This window comes from Anser anser, assembly GCF_964211835.1.
Source record: "Anser anser genome assembly, chromosome: 4".
Classification (NCBI taxonomy): Eukaryota; Metazoa; Chordata; class Aves; order Anseriformes; family Anatidae; genus Anser; species Anser anser.
In genome coordinates, this window is record NC_139724.1 from 2,892,862 (window position 1) to 2,911,992 (window position 19,131).

The 19,131-nt window shown below is 38.2% G+C and overlaps 1 protein-coding gene across 35 annotated transcripts in view; it reads right to left on the reverse strand.

Moving 5' to 3' along the window:
- Positions 1-1,137: 1,137 nt before the first annotated feature.
- Positions 1,138-19,131, reverse strand: part of ANK2 (ankyrin 2) — a 352,274-nt gene continuing 334,280 nt past the window's right edge. For 33 of the 35 annotated variants that reach the window (XM_083833351.1, XM_083833341.1, XM_083833344.1 and 30 more), the window contains 10 exons: positions 18,034-18,108; positions 15,768-15,899; positions 15,160-15,306; positions 13,878-14,160; positions 11,627-11,906; positions 9,778-9,870; positions 9,261-9,344; positions 7,924-8,088; positions 6,291-6,473; positions 1,138-3,415 (listed from right to left, as the gene is read on the reverse strand). In XM_083833351.1, the coding sequence (XP_083689477.1) occupies positions 3,401-3,415; positions 6,291-6,473; positions 7,924-8,088; positions 9,261-9,344; positions 9,778-9,870; positions 11,627-11,906; positions 13,878-14,160; positions 15,160-15,306; positions 15,768-15,899; positions 18,034-18,108 (1,457 nt within the window). In that variant the 3' untranslated portion in view covers positions 1,138-3,400. The remainder of the gene's footprint in view (positions 3,416-6,290; positions 6,474-7,923; positions 8,089-9,260; positions 9,345-9,777; positions 9,871-11,626; positions 11,907-13,877; positions 14,161-15,159; positions 15,307-15,767; positions 15,900-18,033; positions 18,109-19,131) is intronic. The other 2 variants (XM_083833340.1, XM_083833347.1) reach the window with 2 other exon arrangements.

A 19,131-nucleotide genomic window follows, 5' to 3' on the forward strand; every position in this document is an offset into this window, starting at 1 on the left:
AAGGGCTGTGCCAATAGTGTTCATCTTCTTTGATCAGATTTACAGAGCTTTACAGTCTGACTAAAGAAACATGATAATATGAACTTTCTTAGTAAAGAAATATTCACTTTTAACGGTAGGCTGCAGATACTATATTATTCATATACAGAAATGAACCCTTATTTTTCAAAGTGGAGGGGAGGAAGATGGAGTTGATCTGAATTGTTGCTGCCACTCAGTAGTCTACAACAAGCACTAAATTAGAACTTGGATTTAATGACTTCACTTTCTTTTTCTAAAGAAACATAAATGAGCTTATAACAGGTTTGTACTTTCAGGTATTATTGAGCAGAACTGGCCAAAGTCTTTCAGAAAAATGGTGTTTGTATTGCAAAGTGCTAGCACAGTGAAGCTGAAGCTGGTCAGGCTAGGATTTAAAAAGGTTGTAATACTAACAGCTTACATCTGATGTGTGTCCTATTTCCCCACTACCTACTACATGGCCTGCAGTAACTGACCAAGGCAGTACATTGAGACACGCAACCTGGGCTGCTTGTGTTAGCAGACGTGAAGTGGAGCTGCGGGCAATTGCAGGCCACCCCGAAACCCACCCCAGTGTCCATGGATGAACGTCACCGCAGCCTTTGCGCTGCTTACGCTTGCAGTAATAAGAGTTGGTATGGATTTATAGTGCTGTCTCTGAACTGGCAACAAAACAGCCTCTTTTCTTTATTTTCTGTGCATTGCAAGGATGTAAGATGTGATAGAGATTTTCTTCCCTACAGTCTCTGTGCTTGAGAGAGAGCGGCTCACTAGTTGCTGTAGTAGTACATGTGGGCATCGAAGACATACTGATTATAACAAATGGTCCAGGCTATAATTGAAGGAAAATCTTGCACTTTCAGGCCAGATGGAATAATTAGAAAACATAGAGAGCTATCCTTTGAAAAAATATTAACAATGATTTAAAAAAAAACACCACTACCTCTAACCCTTAATAAGGACTGACGTGTACTCATTGCTGAACGGCAGAATTAAAAAGCTCATGAAGAGTGCAGTATGGAGGAATTATAATTGTGATAGTACAGTTAAGGTCCCCAAGTGGGTGCTGTTCCTTTTATGCTGCACTGACAGTAAAAGAGAGTGAGCCATCATTGCTACATTTAACACTTGTACATTTTTATTTAGTTAAATCAGCCATTGTACACATTGCAGCTATGTATTGTTAGTGTGTTTTTTTTTTTTATTTTTAACTAATACATGCCCTCATAGATATATTCAATTAGTGTTATCACCATGGGAACAAGATGCTGATTCGTCAACTTAAAATTCACTTCTTCTCACAGTATTCAAGTTCTTTGATAACACAGCAAAAAATCAAAATAAGAGGTGAATAACCATTATGTTGTTACACAGAACATCATCTGCACCGCAAATAACACAACAGAAATGCATTTCTTTAGAGCCCCATTCTTGTAGATCATCCTGTGCTGTCTTTGACGATAAGAAAGCCATGATGTATTGTGAAATGTCTCATCATGGGTCTCGTTCATTTTGGCTACCAAAACACCTTTTTTTTTTTTTTTTTTCTGCCTGCTAAAAGAGTGTTAGCATGGTAGCATGGCACCTCGGGTTGCTTTGCCTGCTGGAAGCCAGAACTCCCAAGATGTTTTCATGCTTTTGGCATCATTAGCTTAATGAGAAGTGCCCTTGATCTGAGCACTGAGTGAGTCATAAAAAACAACCAAGCAAACTATAATCATAGAAGGCCTGATAAACTTGGAAAACTCTTACCCCCCTACAGGAGAGGATTTGTTTTTAATCTGTTCTTGAGTATACTATTAAAAAAAAAAAAAATAGCTGTTTAAAAACATTTACTGTGTTTGTTTGCGTGTGTGTTACATAGGCTAAAACACTATAGAGTGCCTGCCACTAAATATTAAGGTATAGAATACCAAAAATGTCAGCTCTTTGTTTCCTTTTTTTTTGAAAATAAAAGTGCAGATATGGTATCATGGTTTTAGAGGGTTGGTTTAGAAATATATATATATTATATATAGATAGGTAACAAAATAGGAACAGAAACTGGCTTTCAAGGATTGTGAGCTTTTTCTTTAAAAAACGCTTGACTGGAGGATAAAAACTGCTCGCTCAGTGCTAAGAGGGCCAACAAGCTGACATGATTACAGGAGGGTTTGGTTTTGACCTTCAAATGCCACATGCATTTATCGGATAAGAGGCAATCTTGATAAAATATGGTGAATTAATTATTCTCTTTGTATTAGTGGTTAAGTCTTTCTCCCATAGTTATCTACAGTGCAGTGGCCAGCAGGACAGTGTGGTTTGCTAAAGCAGTGATGAAAACAAGAAACTACTGTAGTTATAATTGTTTAATACACCCTGGCACATGTCCAGATCTAAAAGATTTTAATACCGTATGCAAATGTGCCATAGATATAGCTGCTAGCAAGTTGGTTACCTAATTGGGTATTTTTAATTTTTTTTCTTTTTCTGGAAATCTTTAAGTGGCTGTCCAAAGGTCTTAAAAGTATCGATGGCCACAGTCAGCTGTTACTTCAGGAGAACAGCTGAATTTCCAGGTTTTTAGCCTGACTCTTAGAGCCTTTAACTATAATAGATCCCTAAACTGGAAGTCTTATGGATGCAGTGGGTCTGCAGTGCTTCCTCCTCAGTCAGTCTGTGTTCATAGTGTTAACATTATTTTAATAATCGCTGTTCAGCAGTGTCAATAGACCTTGTAATCCATGATGCTAATTGTATTCAGAGGCAGTGTGTTTTCTGCAGTCTTGTAAGTCCAAATACTCTTGCTATATACAGTTTACATGTTAACTCCATTTTTTCATGATGCATGTACATAGTCACTTGAAGAGGCCTGTAGATGAAGTTGGCTTGACAAATGCAGTTTCATGAAGCTAGTGCAGAAGCAAAGGACCAGCAAAAAGTGGCAATGCTGACAAATTCCCAGTACAGCACAAAGACGACGGTTCGGTGGATAAATCATCCTGAATGAAGGATGCTATCTTTGGTCACAAATTAGCTTACAGGGTAAAAAAACAACAAAAACCCGAAATCAAATACAGGGGGAAAAAATGAATTCACTGCATCTGCACAAGTAGAAATGGCAGTAGTGTCTTCCAGTGATTATGTAGATAACAATGTCTACGCCTAGAGGAGAGGGACGTTGCATACTGGATGGATGGTTATGTGGTGGTGTTGAGGGGTGGCAGCTTCTCATTTAGCATCCTGTTTCCAGTCCTCTTTGCAGAAGTGTCTAAGAAGCTGCTGGAGGTCGTGTTGGAGGTCATCCTGTGGTAGTACTTCTGGTCTGTCATCCAGTTCTTCTATATGAACGTGTTTTCCATACTGATCCTTCATCACAGTCCTCTTCTGTGTGCTGGCTTTACTCAGTGTTGTCCTAAAGAAAAAGAATGAGAAATCTTTCTTAGCCCATAGTTTCTGAAGGCTTTAAAAGATGCTCCTCCCCAGATGGAATGTTAAGGTTTTTAAATGTTATTTAAAGTAAAACGAGAAGAATTGTAAGCTAGCAGTTTAAGCTAGCTACTAAGGTCAGATATTCTTTAATCACTCTGTATTGAATGTAACACTACCATTTATCTGGCTTTCATAATGTAAACTAGTGGCAGTTCATCTCCTCATGCTTATTAAGCATACAGTTTTAGATGCTCAGCAAAAACGTGCTGTAACATGGGCATGCAACACACTTTGAAATTCACACAGGACCTTCGTAATTGCTGTATTTAACTTCAACACTCAGAGTTGTCCTGTAGAACATTAACATAAGATTCCTTCATGGTACTTTCAGTTTCTTAAGCTAATAGCTTCTTCAACACTTGCTTCTGGGCAAGCCTGCCTTAAGACAGTCAGTAAAACTGTATTTGCTGATACTTAAGCTGATGTGTGTGTGTGAGAGAGAAAATAGTATACATATTTGACTTATATTTATATCCATATATCCTCTCATCGATTTTGATAGTGATCATTTGAATATTGAGTCAACTGGTATGAAAAAATATTTTTGAAGTATTCTTGATTAATGTTGTTAACTGTAAATCATACTGCTATTATTTTGTATTGCCTCCAAGGAAATCAATCAGGCAGTGATACACCTTTATACTGAGTCTAGCTAGGATGGAGTTAACTTTCTTCACAGCAGCAGCCTGTGTGGTGCTCTGTTTTGGCTTTGTGCCCACAACTGTGTTGATAGCAGACCAGTGCTTTGGCTACTGCTGAACAACAGTGCTTGCATAGTATTGGGACTTTGTTTTTGGTTTTTGTTTTTGTCCCCCCTGACTCTGCCCTCCTCATGGGTGTACTGGGGCTGGGCAAGAAATTGGATGTAGACACAGCCAGAACAGCTGACCCAGACTAGCCAGAGGGATGGTGTATGTCGTACAGCATCGTGCTAAGCAATAAAAACTGACGTAGAGGAAGAAGTGGGTGTGCGGGAGTGTCTGTCTGTCTTTCGAGGTGACCACTGCTCAGAGACTGGCTGGGCATCAGTCTGCTTGTGGGAGGTGGTGAATGATTCTTTGCATCATCCTTTCTTCACTTATTAAATTGTCTTTGTTCAACCCTGTCTCAAGGAGAACAGGGAAGGAGAATTAGCAAGCAGTTGTGCCCTACTTGGCTGCTACCCCACATCACCCTTATTGACCGAGTCTTTTCAACTAATTGTAGACCTTTCCAGTGCATATATCCCTTCCTGTAACAGAATGTTAGTAGTAATGATTAGTACTTTTGTAATGAAGCTTTAGATACTGCCAGTGGTTTCACTTTACACATTTAAATCCACTTATGTTCATAATGAGTTTGTTAATTCTTTTCTAGTAACAGTTCACTGACATGCCAAGCCAAACCTTTTAATAATTGATCCATCCTCTTTCATGATTTCTTTCTCTACTAAAGCAGGGAGTTGGACTTTCATTTGGTTACCTGTATAGCTCAATGCCTCAAATTAAAACATAAACTTCCAATTAAAACATAAGAACAGAAACCTAGGACAGAAGGTAATTGCTCTTCATACCTTAATACTTGATATAAATGAAGCGGAATGGTGAGAAAATGATGAATAGACAAACAATAGAGAAGCATCTGCCTGCCATTTGCATCCTTACAACCCTTCCCCAAACATACAGGTTAGTCACAGTTTTTTGGGTAGGATAGTGTCATTGTGCTAAGAATTGTACTGAAGCAGTCTTCGCACTTTGAAGTTTGAAGCCGCCCAACTCAAGGCCCTGGAGCACCATGGTTGCAGAACTCATCCTTTGTGTCTATTTACAACAGCTGCTACAGCAACCCTTTTCCTTTCACAGGAAATATTCTCTTTTATAGCTGTCCCACCTGTCAGTTTGAGTTGCCTGTTCTCTGTAACTAGACAGGCATACATAGAAATAGATGGGTGATACCTCTGAAATGAAAGAATCAGCGAATTGGAGCCTGGCAAGTTCTTCCACAGAGTATCTACTGTTACTAATACTTATAGAAAACAAAAAAGGCAGCGTTTTTATTCCTTGTTGGCTGGATGTGGTCTTCTCTGTGTTATCTTCTGCAAACTTCTCAACTTGCTTTTTGTTTTAACTAGAAAGATAAAGTGGCGGCTGCAAAGTGGGAAAGTATGTTATTTCCCAAGCCATTTTTGAATCTCTATCACAGTATGTGACAGTTTTTGCTGGTTGTTTTGTTACTGTCAGGAAAGAGGGATCTGGCTGCTGGGACTGTATTTGTAATTGGAAATTTGGCATCTTGGTGTAAGCGCTTTTAGCTCCTGCTGTCTTCCTGCAGTATTCCTTTTCTATTACTGAAATGTCTAAACTGATCAGAAAAAGCAAAAAAACCAGGAAAGGTGTTAATTAGCTTGATAGCTGTTTCTTCATTTCAAGAGGAAAAGGAGTAATTGCTGTGATACATCTGCCTACCACTAGAGTCGACTTAACTGTTTCAATTTCTAAAATTAGGTCCATGAGGGGCACTGTACGAATGACCTTCTTTACAAGTAACCACACACACGACTTCTATCAACTTTACTTAAATCCTCTGCCTTATTGTATTTTTTTAATCTTAAAAAGTTTCATAGTTAATTCTGTAATGGTAACTTCTTCCCCTATGCATATTTAATATATTAATCTGTTCATAACATGGCCAAGTACAACAACAGAGGTTTATATTTGGTAGTTGAGTTTAATGCTCCACCAGCAAAATTTTCAGTAGAGTTTGTCTCCAGGTATGTTGTGACACTTATTTTAATTGTTACTTTAAAAAAGCATTTTTACCTCTTCAAAGTCCTCTTTGGCTGACGGAAGATCGGTAGCTAAGCTAGCATCTCCGAGGTGTTTCTCTGTTCTCTCTCCTTGCACTACAGTTGTCTTTATGACTTTGCTGACCTTGCGGCCTTCCACTGGTTCAGACTGGAAATTGGAGGCACTGGGCAAAACACCAGGTTCAGACAAAGTCACCTGGAAGGTTAGAAAACAGATTTATACTGGATACAAATTATGTAGCAAATAAAATCTTAGTATCTGTTCTATGATTCTTTTTTTAATCATTGCCACAGAAAACAAGAAACGTCTCACTTCCTATGCGTACACATCAAAACAGTGAGTGTACATTTTATTACCTGCTTTACAGCTCCAGAACAAGATCTTGTAAATATGTACCATTCAGACAGCAGGAACAGCCCTGGAGAACTTGTTCTGCTGAGAAGCTTTATGCTACAAGGGTGGAAACTGCTGCTGGAACCTGAACTAGCTTGAGGGTAGCAGGGATGCTGCCACCCTCCGCCACACCACAGGCTGCCATACTGGCTCACGTGTTCCAAGGCCGCTGGAATTATAGGAAGTAACAAGTGGGCCTCTTGCAGTGAATCTCTGCTGTATTCAGCAGGTAGTATGAATTAGTGGTATCCATTCATACCGTAAAATTCAGATTGTCTCACCCCTCAGAAGACTTACTTTAAAATCCAAGGAACTCTTATAGGAACAACAGACTAGAATTTTAGAATACCACATGAAAGAGACAAACACAATTCTAATCGGCAAAATACAAATTCAGTGTATACGGGCTCCATGTGATATGGAGTAGTTCTGGTATGGTCAGCTAACTTAAAAAATAAAAGGGGGGTGGGGGGGGCCTTTGTTTTTATGTTCCCTTACACTCCTAGGGAATTAATTCTGATGATCAATTCTGGCGAGGGAGAACAGCAATCGTGTTCTTAGCATTTTGAATGGCTGTTAGTTAAACGTTGCTTCCAATTGTAGTACTGCTGAAAGGAATCCCTATTTATTGGTTCCTGCCTCTCTGTCACTACCTTAATTGAGCTAATACAAATGTCTATAGGGCTGCATTGTGATCTAAGGCAGGAAAAGACAAACTGAGAAGAACTTACCTTTTCAGGTTGTTTTTTCTCTCTTAATTACCTGGCTCTATAGTTTGCATGAAGGTAACGCTTTTGTTAAGCATCTTCAAATCAAAGAATTCGTGAGTACTTTAAACATAATACAACTATATAGTTCTAGAACGGCTTAGCTGTAGAAATCTGGAGAACATCAGATCATTTCATTACAATATTCGTCAACTTCCTTATTAGAGTATGAGGTATAATAACAAAGACATATTTGCCATTTATCTATATGCCATCTTGGTACATACTGCTTTCTTTATGAATTTAGTACTTCTTATGAATCACAATCTGTATCCTGACATGTTTTCAGAGACAACTGCCTCTTCTCCCACCCCCTACTTTTCTTTGTCTTTTTTGGAAGCCTTTCCATCTGTAAGGAAAATCTTCAAAGGGTCATTCAAAAATGAATCTTATACATCTTATTGCCATAAGATGTAGCTATTAGGTACAGTGTTGGTGGGCGTACTGCAGCTTTGTACCATCACAAGGAAAGTGGATGATCTGACCTCTGACTGTTCACTGTCACTCTTCAGCACAACCCGTTTTACAACTTTGGAATAGCCATCTCCTTCTTCAACGGTGACAGGTTTCTGTGGTGTTCCTTGCATTATGATGTCTTCTTTTTCTGTGCCATCTGGAGAAACATATCGCCGGATGATCTTTCTAGTGACCTGAAGGGATGAAATAGAGCTTTGTCCCAAAATAATTAACAATTCCTTCTTATTCTCTATACAGAACTTTCTACTCAAAGGGCATCTTTCCTACACAGAAAAACCTACATAGATGGTTCAGCATTTTAGTCTTTAACACGCATTCTCACAAATACCTACAGTAAAGCTGCACATTGAGGCACTGGCCCTGCTTTGTTTATCCCACAGCAAAGCTTCCATAAACTTACTTCACAAATGGAGTGAAGATATATACAGATATGAGAATGACTCTCTAAAATGGTAGTTACTATTAGGAGCAGCAGTATAGCCTCTTAGCGAGGAAACAGTTTACAACAGCATAACTGCTAAAAGTCATTTTTAGACTGGCTTTTTCAAAAGTATTAACTAATTAAAAGGTTTCTGAAAGTAAGAGGTTATCAACTTTGCTACCAAGTACTTAGCACTAGATCTGCAGAGGGACTTGGTCATTACACTATTATTGCCCGTGGTACTAACACTGCTGCCCTAGTGAGCTAGAATTAACCCGCTTAAGAGACCTCATCTGGTGCTTAAGCTTTCTAGGCAGTGGCAAGCCAAACACAGAGCAGCAGAAGGGCTCAAGATGAGATAAGTCTCTCAGAAGGATGGCTACGCATCTTTCTGTGGACACATTTCCATATGCTTTCACAGCTCCTTCTGACAAGACATTCTGTGCCATAAAAACTGAACTGTATGTACAGCTACAGAAATTCAGGAACCTGCTTGGGCACAGCTGAGTGAAGATTTCAAGGCCCTAAAGTCTGGATTTAGGTGATTTGTATTTGTGGATCTAGCCCCCCATTAGTTTCATTAATATGAGTACGCTTATACTCTTAACTATTTATTTAAAAAAAAAAAAAAAAAGGCACTTTCTCAGAAATGGTCAGGTCTATGTAGAATTCATGCAGGTGTATGTAGAATTTTCATTGGATTTATGTGGGAAAGTTAACCAATAGGTCATGTTAAGTTATAAAATCATATAAAACAGAATAATCCAAATCTTCACATTTTGGAGTCTCTCATAAACAGAAATTCTGGTTTCTTCTATGTTCAATTTTTAAAAATCATGCCCCTTTACAAAATAAAATTGGGCATGTATGTGGATTTATTTATTCTTCCTTTAAAGGATAGTAAGAAGGTAGCAAGGGGTGTACCTTCTTTACCACTGTCTGGCCATGTTCATCTGTATATTGCTCTTCTGTGACTGTTTCTGGTGGCATTTCAGGCATGCTATCAGCCTGCATGACAAAGAACAAAATTTAAGGAAGCAATGTCTTCATGTAGGTAATTTTTTTTTAAATAAGCAACTTTTAAAATCAGTTAGAATAAAATTGAGAAATGTTAGAAAGAAAGTGTTCTCCACTTGAATACCTAAAGACATGCAAAGGAAAGTTACATAATGGACAGGCAAACGTGTTAGTTGACTGTGCTGCATATTGTCCTCCTCTTACTGAGGTGTTTAATGGGATGTAGAGTTGTGTTAGCAGTATTACTACAATCCTCTTTTCAAGAAGAGGTATTAGAATGGTTTATCTAATGACCATGCATTATTCAGGAGCATTGCAGCTTCAGGTGCAATACCAGCCACGTGGTTCTCTAAGCATCACTCCTGAAGGTATTACACCAGACATTAGACACCGCTGGCTCGTGCAATCATCCAACACTCAGTACCTGAATAATCACCCGGCGACGAATGACCCTGGTAGTTACCATCTCGTCCTCGTCCGAGCTGGTCTCCAGCTCGCCTAACTCCTCTGCTAGCTCCTATTGGAAGCATGGAAGCAGTGCTCTGTTGTATGCAGTGCTAGCACTACTTACAGGCTCTGTCTTGTTTTTATCTAAAACCATCTTCTCTTCTGAAAACTTGCGCTTTCAGGATTTTGCCTCTTACCTGACTTCAATTTGTAAAACACTAATGTGGGGGCAGGGGGGAAGCTTTGGCCACTTGACTGTATATTAGTCGTTCATTAGCATGTTGAAAGATCAGTCTTTGTGATATTAATTCTATAAGATGGTCTTAGTTGTTTCAGTGCTCTTAAGGTTGCCAGAGACAAGCCTGAAATATGTTGTATGACATGGCTGAGATGAACCAGACAGTATTACTAACACCAACTCTGGCATTCATATGTATTGCATATGTTTTCTGCATTGCACAGAAAATTGTACAAAAGTCTTTTAGTCCTCCATACTAAGAAGTGCATAGCATAGCATACAGACAGTAGGACTGAACAGCTTTAACTAGAGGTGAATGTATCAACAGTCTCAGCACTGGAAAGAAAGGTCAGTAAAAGTTAGTCGTAAGTGTTGAGGTTCTCCTGCCCAGCGAAGAAGTCAAAATTTAAAGGAAGAGGTCAGAAGGCAAAGAGAAGCTGAAAAGAACTACTTGGGAAACATCTACAATATCAAAGCATAAGGGGGAAAATAAATAAAGTCTGTGGGGTGGGGTGGGTTTGGGGGAGATGAGGATTATTGTAGTGATTAAGTAGTACATTATGCTTGACAGCAGCCGTTGTATTGAGTCCTATCATAGCTAAGCTTTCAACATCACATTTATCCTATGCATTTAATATTCAGCATTCTTCTGAGATCCCAGAGGCAGATCTGTGAGACATTGCTCTAGAGGTGGTACATTTGGCAACATAAACAGTGAAGAAAGAAGAGTCTGTTCCTAGGTGAATGTCAAAACAGGAAACCAATTCTGCTTAAGAACTGTTCTGTCTCTGCTCTGACTTCACTGATGAAACTAATTTCCTGCTCAATTATGCCTTCTGTTCTGACTTAAAACAGGCAAAAAAAGCTGTTTATTCTTAAACCTAATCTGCCAAGTACCTTAAATTCCCCTGAAAGCCATGTAGTTGCTCTCCTTTATTCCCTCTGGACTTCTCACCAAATATGCAAGAAGGTTCCTTTGCCTTACGCAGCCAAATGACCTACCTCACATACATTTTGCTCTCCTCTTCCATCTCCTGTCTCCATTTCTCTTTACTGCTTGCATGCTACATAAACACCATTCTCAAGTTCTTTTCTTCCAGTGCATCTTTAGTCTTCTGCAATGTACATCCTGCTGCCTTTTTTTCCATCTCACTAAGTTTACAATGTTTTTCATGTCATTCTTCATGATGCTCTGGGCCAGTCTTGTCTTCTTGAGCTTTTAACACTGTAACTGTGCCTTTTGTACATCTATTTTTCAGCATTCACTTGTACATGGTTTGCTTCTGCATCTGTTACTTACACCAAGTAACTCCCACATGCATGGACATAACTGCCACAGACCAAAGGACAAGTAAGGGTAGCAAAACCAGAATTACAGTTTAGACTTTAGGATCTTGGTTTTGCTTCTGCTATCAAAACCTCTACACAAATGACTATAGCTAGCCCTCAGAACCACAGAGGAAAGGGAAAATGGCTCAGTTGCAGATGAAGATTAATCAGGCTCATAGAAAATATTCCCATCTTAAGAATGACAGGACATAAAATTTGTCCACTGTGTTAATTACTTTGAGGAAAAGTTGGTATTTACCTTTTCCAAAGATTCCTCCTCGTAGCCACTTCCAAGCTTTTCTGGCTGTTCATCAGTTGACTCCACTATCACTAGACTAGTTCTTCTTGGAGAGACGTCATCCTGATGGAGCTCAGGCTCCTCGGGCTCTTGGATGATGGGAGATTCACCGCTCTGCGAAGATGATGGGGAACGTGGGGATGATTTTTCTCTCTCTTCCTTTGCCACGCTGAAGCATGCAGATTTTTCACTTGCTGCCTTTCCAGTTTCTGCTGCTGCAGACTGCTCTGGAGTTGTGACACTGTGAATTACAGGTTCAAGAGTTTTATCAGATAACTGTAGTCCGACTCTGCTGCCAGGGTGACTCCAAAGGGTCACTTCAGACTTATGCTGATTGTATTAACATTAACCGTTTCACTGCCTAGAATCACCTGTTGAGGCTTGCTTTTCTCTTTTCATACATATATGTGTGTGTGTGTGTATATATATATGTATGAAAAGAGAATATATATATATATTTTTATATATATATATACATACACACACACACACGTAAAAACAGTGAGCCTGCAAGAATTACAACTTTAACTTTTAAAACTTCTTAGATGTTTTAGAGCTAGCATCTACACGCATTTTGTTTTTCCTCTTGTCCTAAAAATTAACAGAGGAAGTTGCTAAGTCTTACTAGTTTTGAGTCCAGATTCCTTTCTACATAACCAATCCCATGACTAGATAACAGTAACAGATTAACTTGCATGTGTATGTGTTGTTTTTCTCCTGGTATAAGTTGTGTTTTGACAATTTATTGTGCTCCCCTAACTATTGACCTCCACACAACTGTGTTCCAAAGAAAGAAAACATTTAATTGTAGTACAAGTTAAACAGCATTGATCTGGACTTTTTTCCCTTTCAGTGGGCTATATGCATTATTGTAGAATTTCTCTTCTCATAAAAGCTTCCTTTTCTTATGAAGCTACTTACATCTAGCCCAGTTTTCATCCTAGTTCAAACTAGACGTGAAGTACAGCAATTTTCCCCTGTCATTGCTACTCTCATTTTAGCATTTGCAATACTGTCTCAATATTTTTTGTCTTTGGCGAAAACAGTAGTTTTAAGGAATCCATGCTCTGACTGCACAATACATACAAATAGCTTATTGACATTTCTATCAGCTGTCAGTATTTGCAGATAAGTTATTTGTCTTCCGTAACCTTAATAATACCTGTGATAGTCCGCTTTGTGTGTATGTGTTTGCTGGTTTTATTGTACTGGACTTTGTTATTTCTGTACAGAATTGTGCCACTTCTGCAGCTAAAAACACACCATTAAAAATTACCCTCTATTCCTCAAAAGCATTTGTTTCCTTCCTTATGCAAATCATTAGGAAGTACTGGTATTTTTGCGTATCAGTGCAATCTAGGCCTACCTTGGATGCTTGTTTCTGTCTCCCACCTTCTCTTCAGGTTGTAAAACCTCCCTGTTCAGAGCTGCATCTCCACATCAAAGCTAATTGCTCCTAGGAAAATCACCTATTTGGAAGGGAATCCTCCCTATTTTGCTAGCCCATGAATACCTGAATCAACCCTGCAAAGAGTTGTCACTGTGGATGCAAGGTTAGTGATGGGTGGGAAGAAAGAAACTTGATCCTTTTCTGGTCCTTTTCCAAATGAAACCAACTCCACTGACAGCCCTGAATCAGAATTCAAAGCTATGCTATACAAGCCCTTTAAGTCTGTACTTCATCATGTGGTGTTCCTTTAAGTACTTTTGTCCTGTCTGTCCAAAACCCTCTCTGTTCCTTCAGCCATCTGAAACTGGCTTGTAAAAATCTAGTTGCAAATATGTAGTTAGGAGTTTTGCAAGTAATGACTAAGTTAGGAAAAATTTGCCTCAACTTAAAAAACCATCCTCAAGTTGAACAAAGGGCCCTCTAGTGTTAATTCTATCAAGTTTATATGTTAGATGGCAAGTAATGTTAAAAAATACAGTTTGACGGAAGAAAGCCCGCGTTATCCCTCTTCTTTCATACATATTGAACTAGATTATTACTGTATGTTCACAGTGGAAGATTGACTTTCTCTCCCAGTCTTTAAGGCTTCCACCACACTGATTAAGAAGTCAAGCCTATAGAAGGAACTCATGAACTAGTATGCAGAATTGAAGGAGAATTCTAGTGAGTACATCTGTTTCAAAGAAAACTGTAAAATCCTCTTATTACAGAGAAGAGAGAATCTATTCCACATAGGTCTCATTTTGGTCTTGTGACACTTACAAATATTCATGTTGTGAAGCAGATGTTTTTTCTGGCACATCCTGGGGTTTCCCTGAGAATTCAGATTCTGCTTGTTCCTTGTGTGCTTGTCTCAGGAGCTCAGCCATTGACAGTTCTGCCTCACTCCTGGGAGTGCTGTCCTGGAAAGGAGAGTAACTAACAGATACGTCTTCCTCGGAGACAATAGGAGGGTGTTCAGTTGGGTCACTGTCTTTAGATATTCTGTGCTGTTGTTCTTGCTTATGTCTTGAACTGAACAGTTCTTCTTGCAGTGCAGAAAACCCTTTGAAAACAGAAATGAGAAATATCATTACAAGTCTCATTAGAATGCAGAAAGTCACTTCAATTCTCTACGTGTGTTTAAAATCCCTGGAAGGAATAAATTACCTGAAATTTTTAGACAGCTTGAGTGGGAGAGCATATAACCTCTCTAAGCAGTAGAAGGAACACTGGATTATCACTACAGCTGCCAAATAATTAATCTTGACAGTAATAGGCAAAATAAAATCTGCCCAGAAATCTACCTACACCAATTAATCTCAAACCTTCCCAAAGTATGAAAGACTTGCAATAGTGTTTTTTGTTTGTTTGTTTGTTTGTTTTCCAGCAGACTGGAACCCATTTTAGTGGCTTTTTCCCCCCATCCCTGATGTAGCTGCTTATGGAAAAAATAATTACACAGGTCGATAGCTTGTGTAGTTATAAACACTATACAAGTATGGGAAAAGAAATTCATACATGTCTAGGTGCAAGGGCTAGCTAATTCGTATGCATCAAAATAATTCTTAAAAACAAACAATCCTTCCCTCCCTCTCCCCCAAACACTTTCTCAAAGCATGGGTTCTAATCCTGCAGAAGAAGTAAAATAACATGTGCATTTGTATTCCACAAGCTACAAGTCATAAGCTTTTGTTTTTCTTCACTAACCCCATTCAGTAGAAATCTGCTGAACTCCAAAGAACAGCTTGGTGGAAAACATAACTATTTGTTCTGAATTTGAGCAAGATATGGAGGTTAACAAACTGATCCGTTGTTGTATTTGAATGCTAATTACAGCAAACATAAACTATTCCTACATCATCTACATAAATATGGGATGTTTGTGACTGTCTTGATACTTTACCAAGCTACTAGTTCAATACTAAGTTAAGGGTGTAAAAGTATCGCTTCCAAAAAACAAGAGAATTTTACTTCACATAATTTGGAGGTGTTTCCTTAGTGTACAACTATTGATCTAATCTGAACTTCTATTCAGCCTGTGACTGTATCAGGAGATGTTTACCTTCACTATGGTCCAATCCTATTGTTTGTTCAATTTCTGCATACGTGCGAGTGCCGTGGACTTGCATGGAGTCTATGCCGCTGGTCTCCATTAGGTGAACAATATCCATTCGGTTGATTTTTGTAAGACACTGGGTAAGATTTGTATCTGTGGCATTAAAATGACACCATGTAGCTGAATTAAGAACTTCACATGCTCTCCTTTCTATTTTCGATATGAATTATGTATGTAGGATACTGATTTAGAAGCATAGCTATGTAAGATTTACTTAAGGGCCACACACAAAAATTACCTCTAATCTAGTCTTTCCTTTCACAAATTGGTTTAGTTCCCTCAAGTATTTTTTTAGTTTAGGAAAAGAAACTTCAGTATTTTTCCACTCTTGCTTTGCTCTAAGATGTTCTCCAAATGAACAATATTAAACTATTCTCTCTTACAGAATCCTACGATACACCACGTTATACAGACAAGCTTAAAAATAGAACCCAACCTATAGCCATTCTTCCTGTTGCCTAAATTTTAAACATATTTTCTTTTTTGTATTATAACACACATTGGTCCACTTGTATATTGGAGACAGTGTAGATGTACTATAACTGGTAATGAACCTGTTGCATGTTTCCCATCCCTTTCAAGCCAGTATTTGAGGAGTGCATGGCTCTGGTCTTGAAGTGAATTAGGATTTTCAATCCTGATTTGATGAATTTGCTCTTCTGTGAAATCCAGTTCTCTTGCTAGCTCTGAAAAAGAAATAATTTTCTGTAAATATGTCTTTTATTTTTTTCCCCACCTTAGATCTATTTTACAGTCGTCTGCAGAAAAATGGATTACAAACTTTTCTGACACCCATTTCTCTTTGTTTCCATGTACCTTGTTATGTTTAGAGACACTGTTAAACAAGAGGTTCAAGACAAAGTCAGAATTGCATTATGCCTAGAAGTGATGGGTCTATGCGAGCTTTTCTTTTCTGTGTGCACCATTTCTCAGAGATAGATACAACCCTACTGACAAAACCACGACAGAGTACCATGCTCTTTCAAAAGCACCATGCTCACCAAATCCAGTGAAAGAATTGATTTTGAGTAATGGCATTTTGCACAGCTAGATTAAAGCGTAATCGTATTACGCCCATGGACTTGTTTCATCAAAAGAAAAGTAAATGCCTATGAATCACAGTTGAGAACCAAAAACCAAAATGCGAAGCTAATAACCAGTATCTTTCTGACATAGCATAGGCTCAGACTGCAGTCCAGAAAAGAGAAATGTCTTTAACAGTCTGTAGCCCCTCTATTATATCAAGAATGAAGGTCAGCTTTCTCCCACCAAACTAAGACATGACTGTAGGTAGAAACAGGCAATCAAATGATTTAAAGCCACGGGGAAATTGAGAGATTCCTACTATTACTCTTGGTCCCCAGACTTCTGCTTCTCTCACAAAGAAGGATTCATACTCTATTCCGCTGTAATTATAACTATGGTGGATGATGGAGGGTGCCACGTTTTAATGGAGAGGGGAACCCTAGTCCCCAGGCCCCAGATAAACTTATTTCCAAACTGGCTTGTATACTGGTGCAACTGTAAACTTGAACAAATACACAATAACATTATATCAGATTTAAGTTCTAGGTAGTCAAGTAAGTTTGAACAAAAACCAACCACTGTTTTATCCCTCAAAGTAACACTTGACACAGCAATTTTTACCATAATCAATCTGTATCGTAACACAAGACGGGAATACTTTTGCAGGTGTATTTCTCTGTCCTCTCCAAAATTCTGTAAAATACAGAATTGTCTGTTTTGATGAGTATCCATTTTTTCTAGTTTTGTTTTCACATTAGTCTAGTCATTTCTATTAATTAAAAAAAAAAAAAGAAAAAAAATCAGCATATTCCTAATCTGTTACATTGCATAAATCCAAGTCCTACTGACTTCAAAAATAATCCATCTTGGGAAAAGTGACATATGCTTCCAGTGTTCTCTATAGACTGAAATAGAGAAATATTGAAATAGAGGACAGGAAAGGAGGAGATGAGTAAAATATACAAAAATGTCAGTGATATTTTGTTATTCTCTGAAGATGCTTATAAAAACAGTATAGAGCGCAACCTCAATTACCAAGTAGTTAACACTTATTATTTTTTAAATACAATTCTTCTTTAACCACTAGAACCCCACTTACTTTCATCAGTGTGGTACTGCTCTAGGGTTAGATACAAAAAAGCATAGACCTGATTTAAATTTTTGTTGGATGGCACAGCTTAACATAGCATAGAGATTTCTCCATAGCTCTTTCCTTGTAAATGCTTTTGGGCTGATTTTCAGTGACACAGATCTGCATTTCATTCTCTGCTACTTTAACTTTTCCCCCGGAACGTTAATTGTGCTGTCTTGAAGTGATTGTTACAAATATGACCCTTTTCATTTCTTTTTCCTCCGCACATAGAAAAGAAAGAAAATAGCTTCCATAAAAAAAGAAGCTGATGTAACCTTTCCCCATATCGGTCTTTCAGCTCAGGATTTCCAGAACACAAATGATGTTCGTTCATCTATATTCCAGATAGTTTATGTTCTAGAGTCATTGCACTTTTCAAGAAAGCGTAAGGTAACTTATGCCAACTCTTTGTCACTTTCTCATCCTAGGAGCTTTCCCTCTGGAGATACCACAACAAATAGAGAGGAGTTACCTCTTCATCTTAGTTCTTACCTAACAGGCTAGAGGAATCTTAGTAATCAGCAAACAATCTAGTTCCTATAAGCTACTGAAGTATTTCTATGAAACATCTTTAGAGAATGAGGAAATCATCTGAAAGAAACACGAAAACATTTAGGAATGCTCGCCTTGTTTCTCACTAGAATAGATAACGTGAATTTTACCTGTCCAACTGAATCCAAGATGATCAGCAATGTGGGCCAGTCTTTCCTCTGTCCTTTCCTGATCATCCTGTTGATCTAAAGGTCAAAGAGAACAGCCACAAGTTGTCTTTTACAAATCAAAAAGCATTTCCATAGGTGATAAAGACCTAGAAGGGATAGCATTTTTTTCTGACTGCTCTAATCTAAACATGGACAGGCTGCTACAACTGGGTAGTTATAGTAAGGATTGCAAATCTCCAGGTCTAACAAAAAAGAAGAAAAAGGTAGCTTGATTTTTCAAAAGTACAGAACTATCTACATTTCCCATTTGAAAATCAGGCTTTAATGTAAAAATCTAAATAAGGAGTGAAGTGCCTACTCTACTCTACTATTTTATCCAAGCATTTTATTCTAAAACTTCATTCTAACATTAAGGTGAAGACTAACTAAGTTAAGAGCTGTAATTTTCCATGCCTCCTTAGTAAATGCCAAGGTTGCAAAATTCATCTGGACTGGTGCTTCTAATTGCTTTCTTTCTGTGGTAGCGAAACTTCTGTTCAAACAGTCCACGTGGCATTTCATGTTATGGTTTGCATTTGGAAATTATTAATTTAAATGTCTTTGACTCTTTCAACTAAGGAGTGATATAAAAGACTTACATTGAAGGCAAGGAAAAATCAGACATTCATTCACCAGTCTTTGTTTATTTCAGAAACAGTGAGACTCACTGTTCCTCCCATCCCCAAGGCTAATTTGAGGATGTCAGAATTTGAGTTTTGATTTTCCCTGAATGAACACATAGATTGCAAAATCCCACATTCAGAAAATTGCTTAAATTTGGTGAAATATGGTTTCATTTTAGCTACTGGATTTCCATCACAGCTACCCAATGGCAATATGCAACTAAGCGAGGGGAAGACCAAACACCAGACAACTTTTACTTAAGTTTCTGGTGACACAGAATTTTCATGAGAGAGAAATGGCCAAAAAAAGGAATAAGACAAACTTGATTCTTCAAAGCTTCTGTATGTTTCTTTGGGTAAAAACAAAAGAGAAGATGGATTTGCCTGTTCCAGTTTCAATTGATGCAAAAAAAAAAAAAAATCATTACTAATAAAA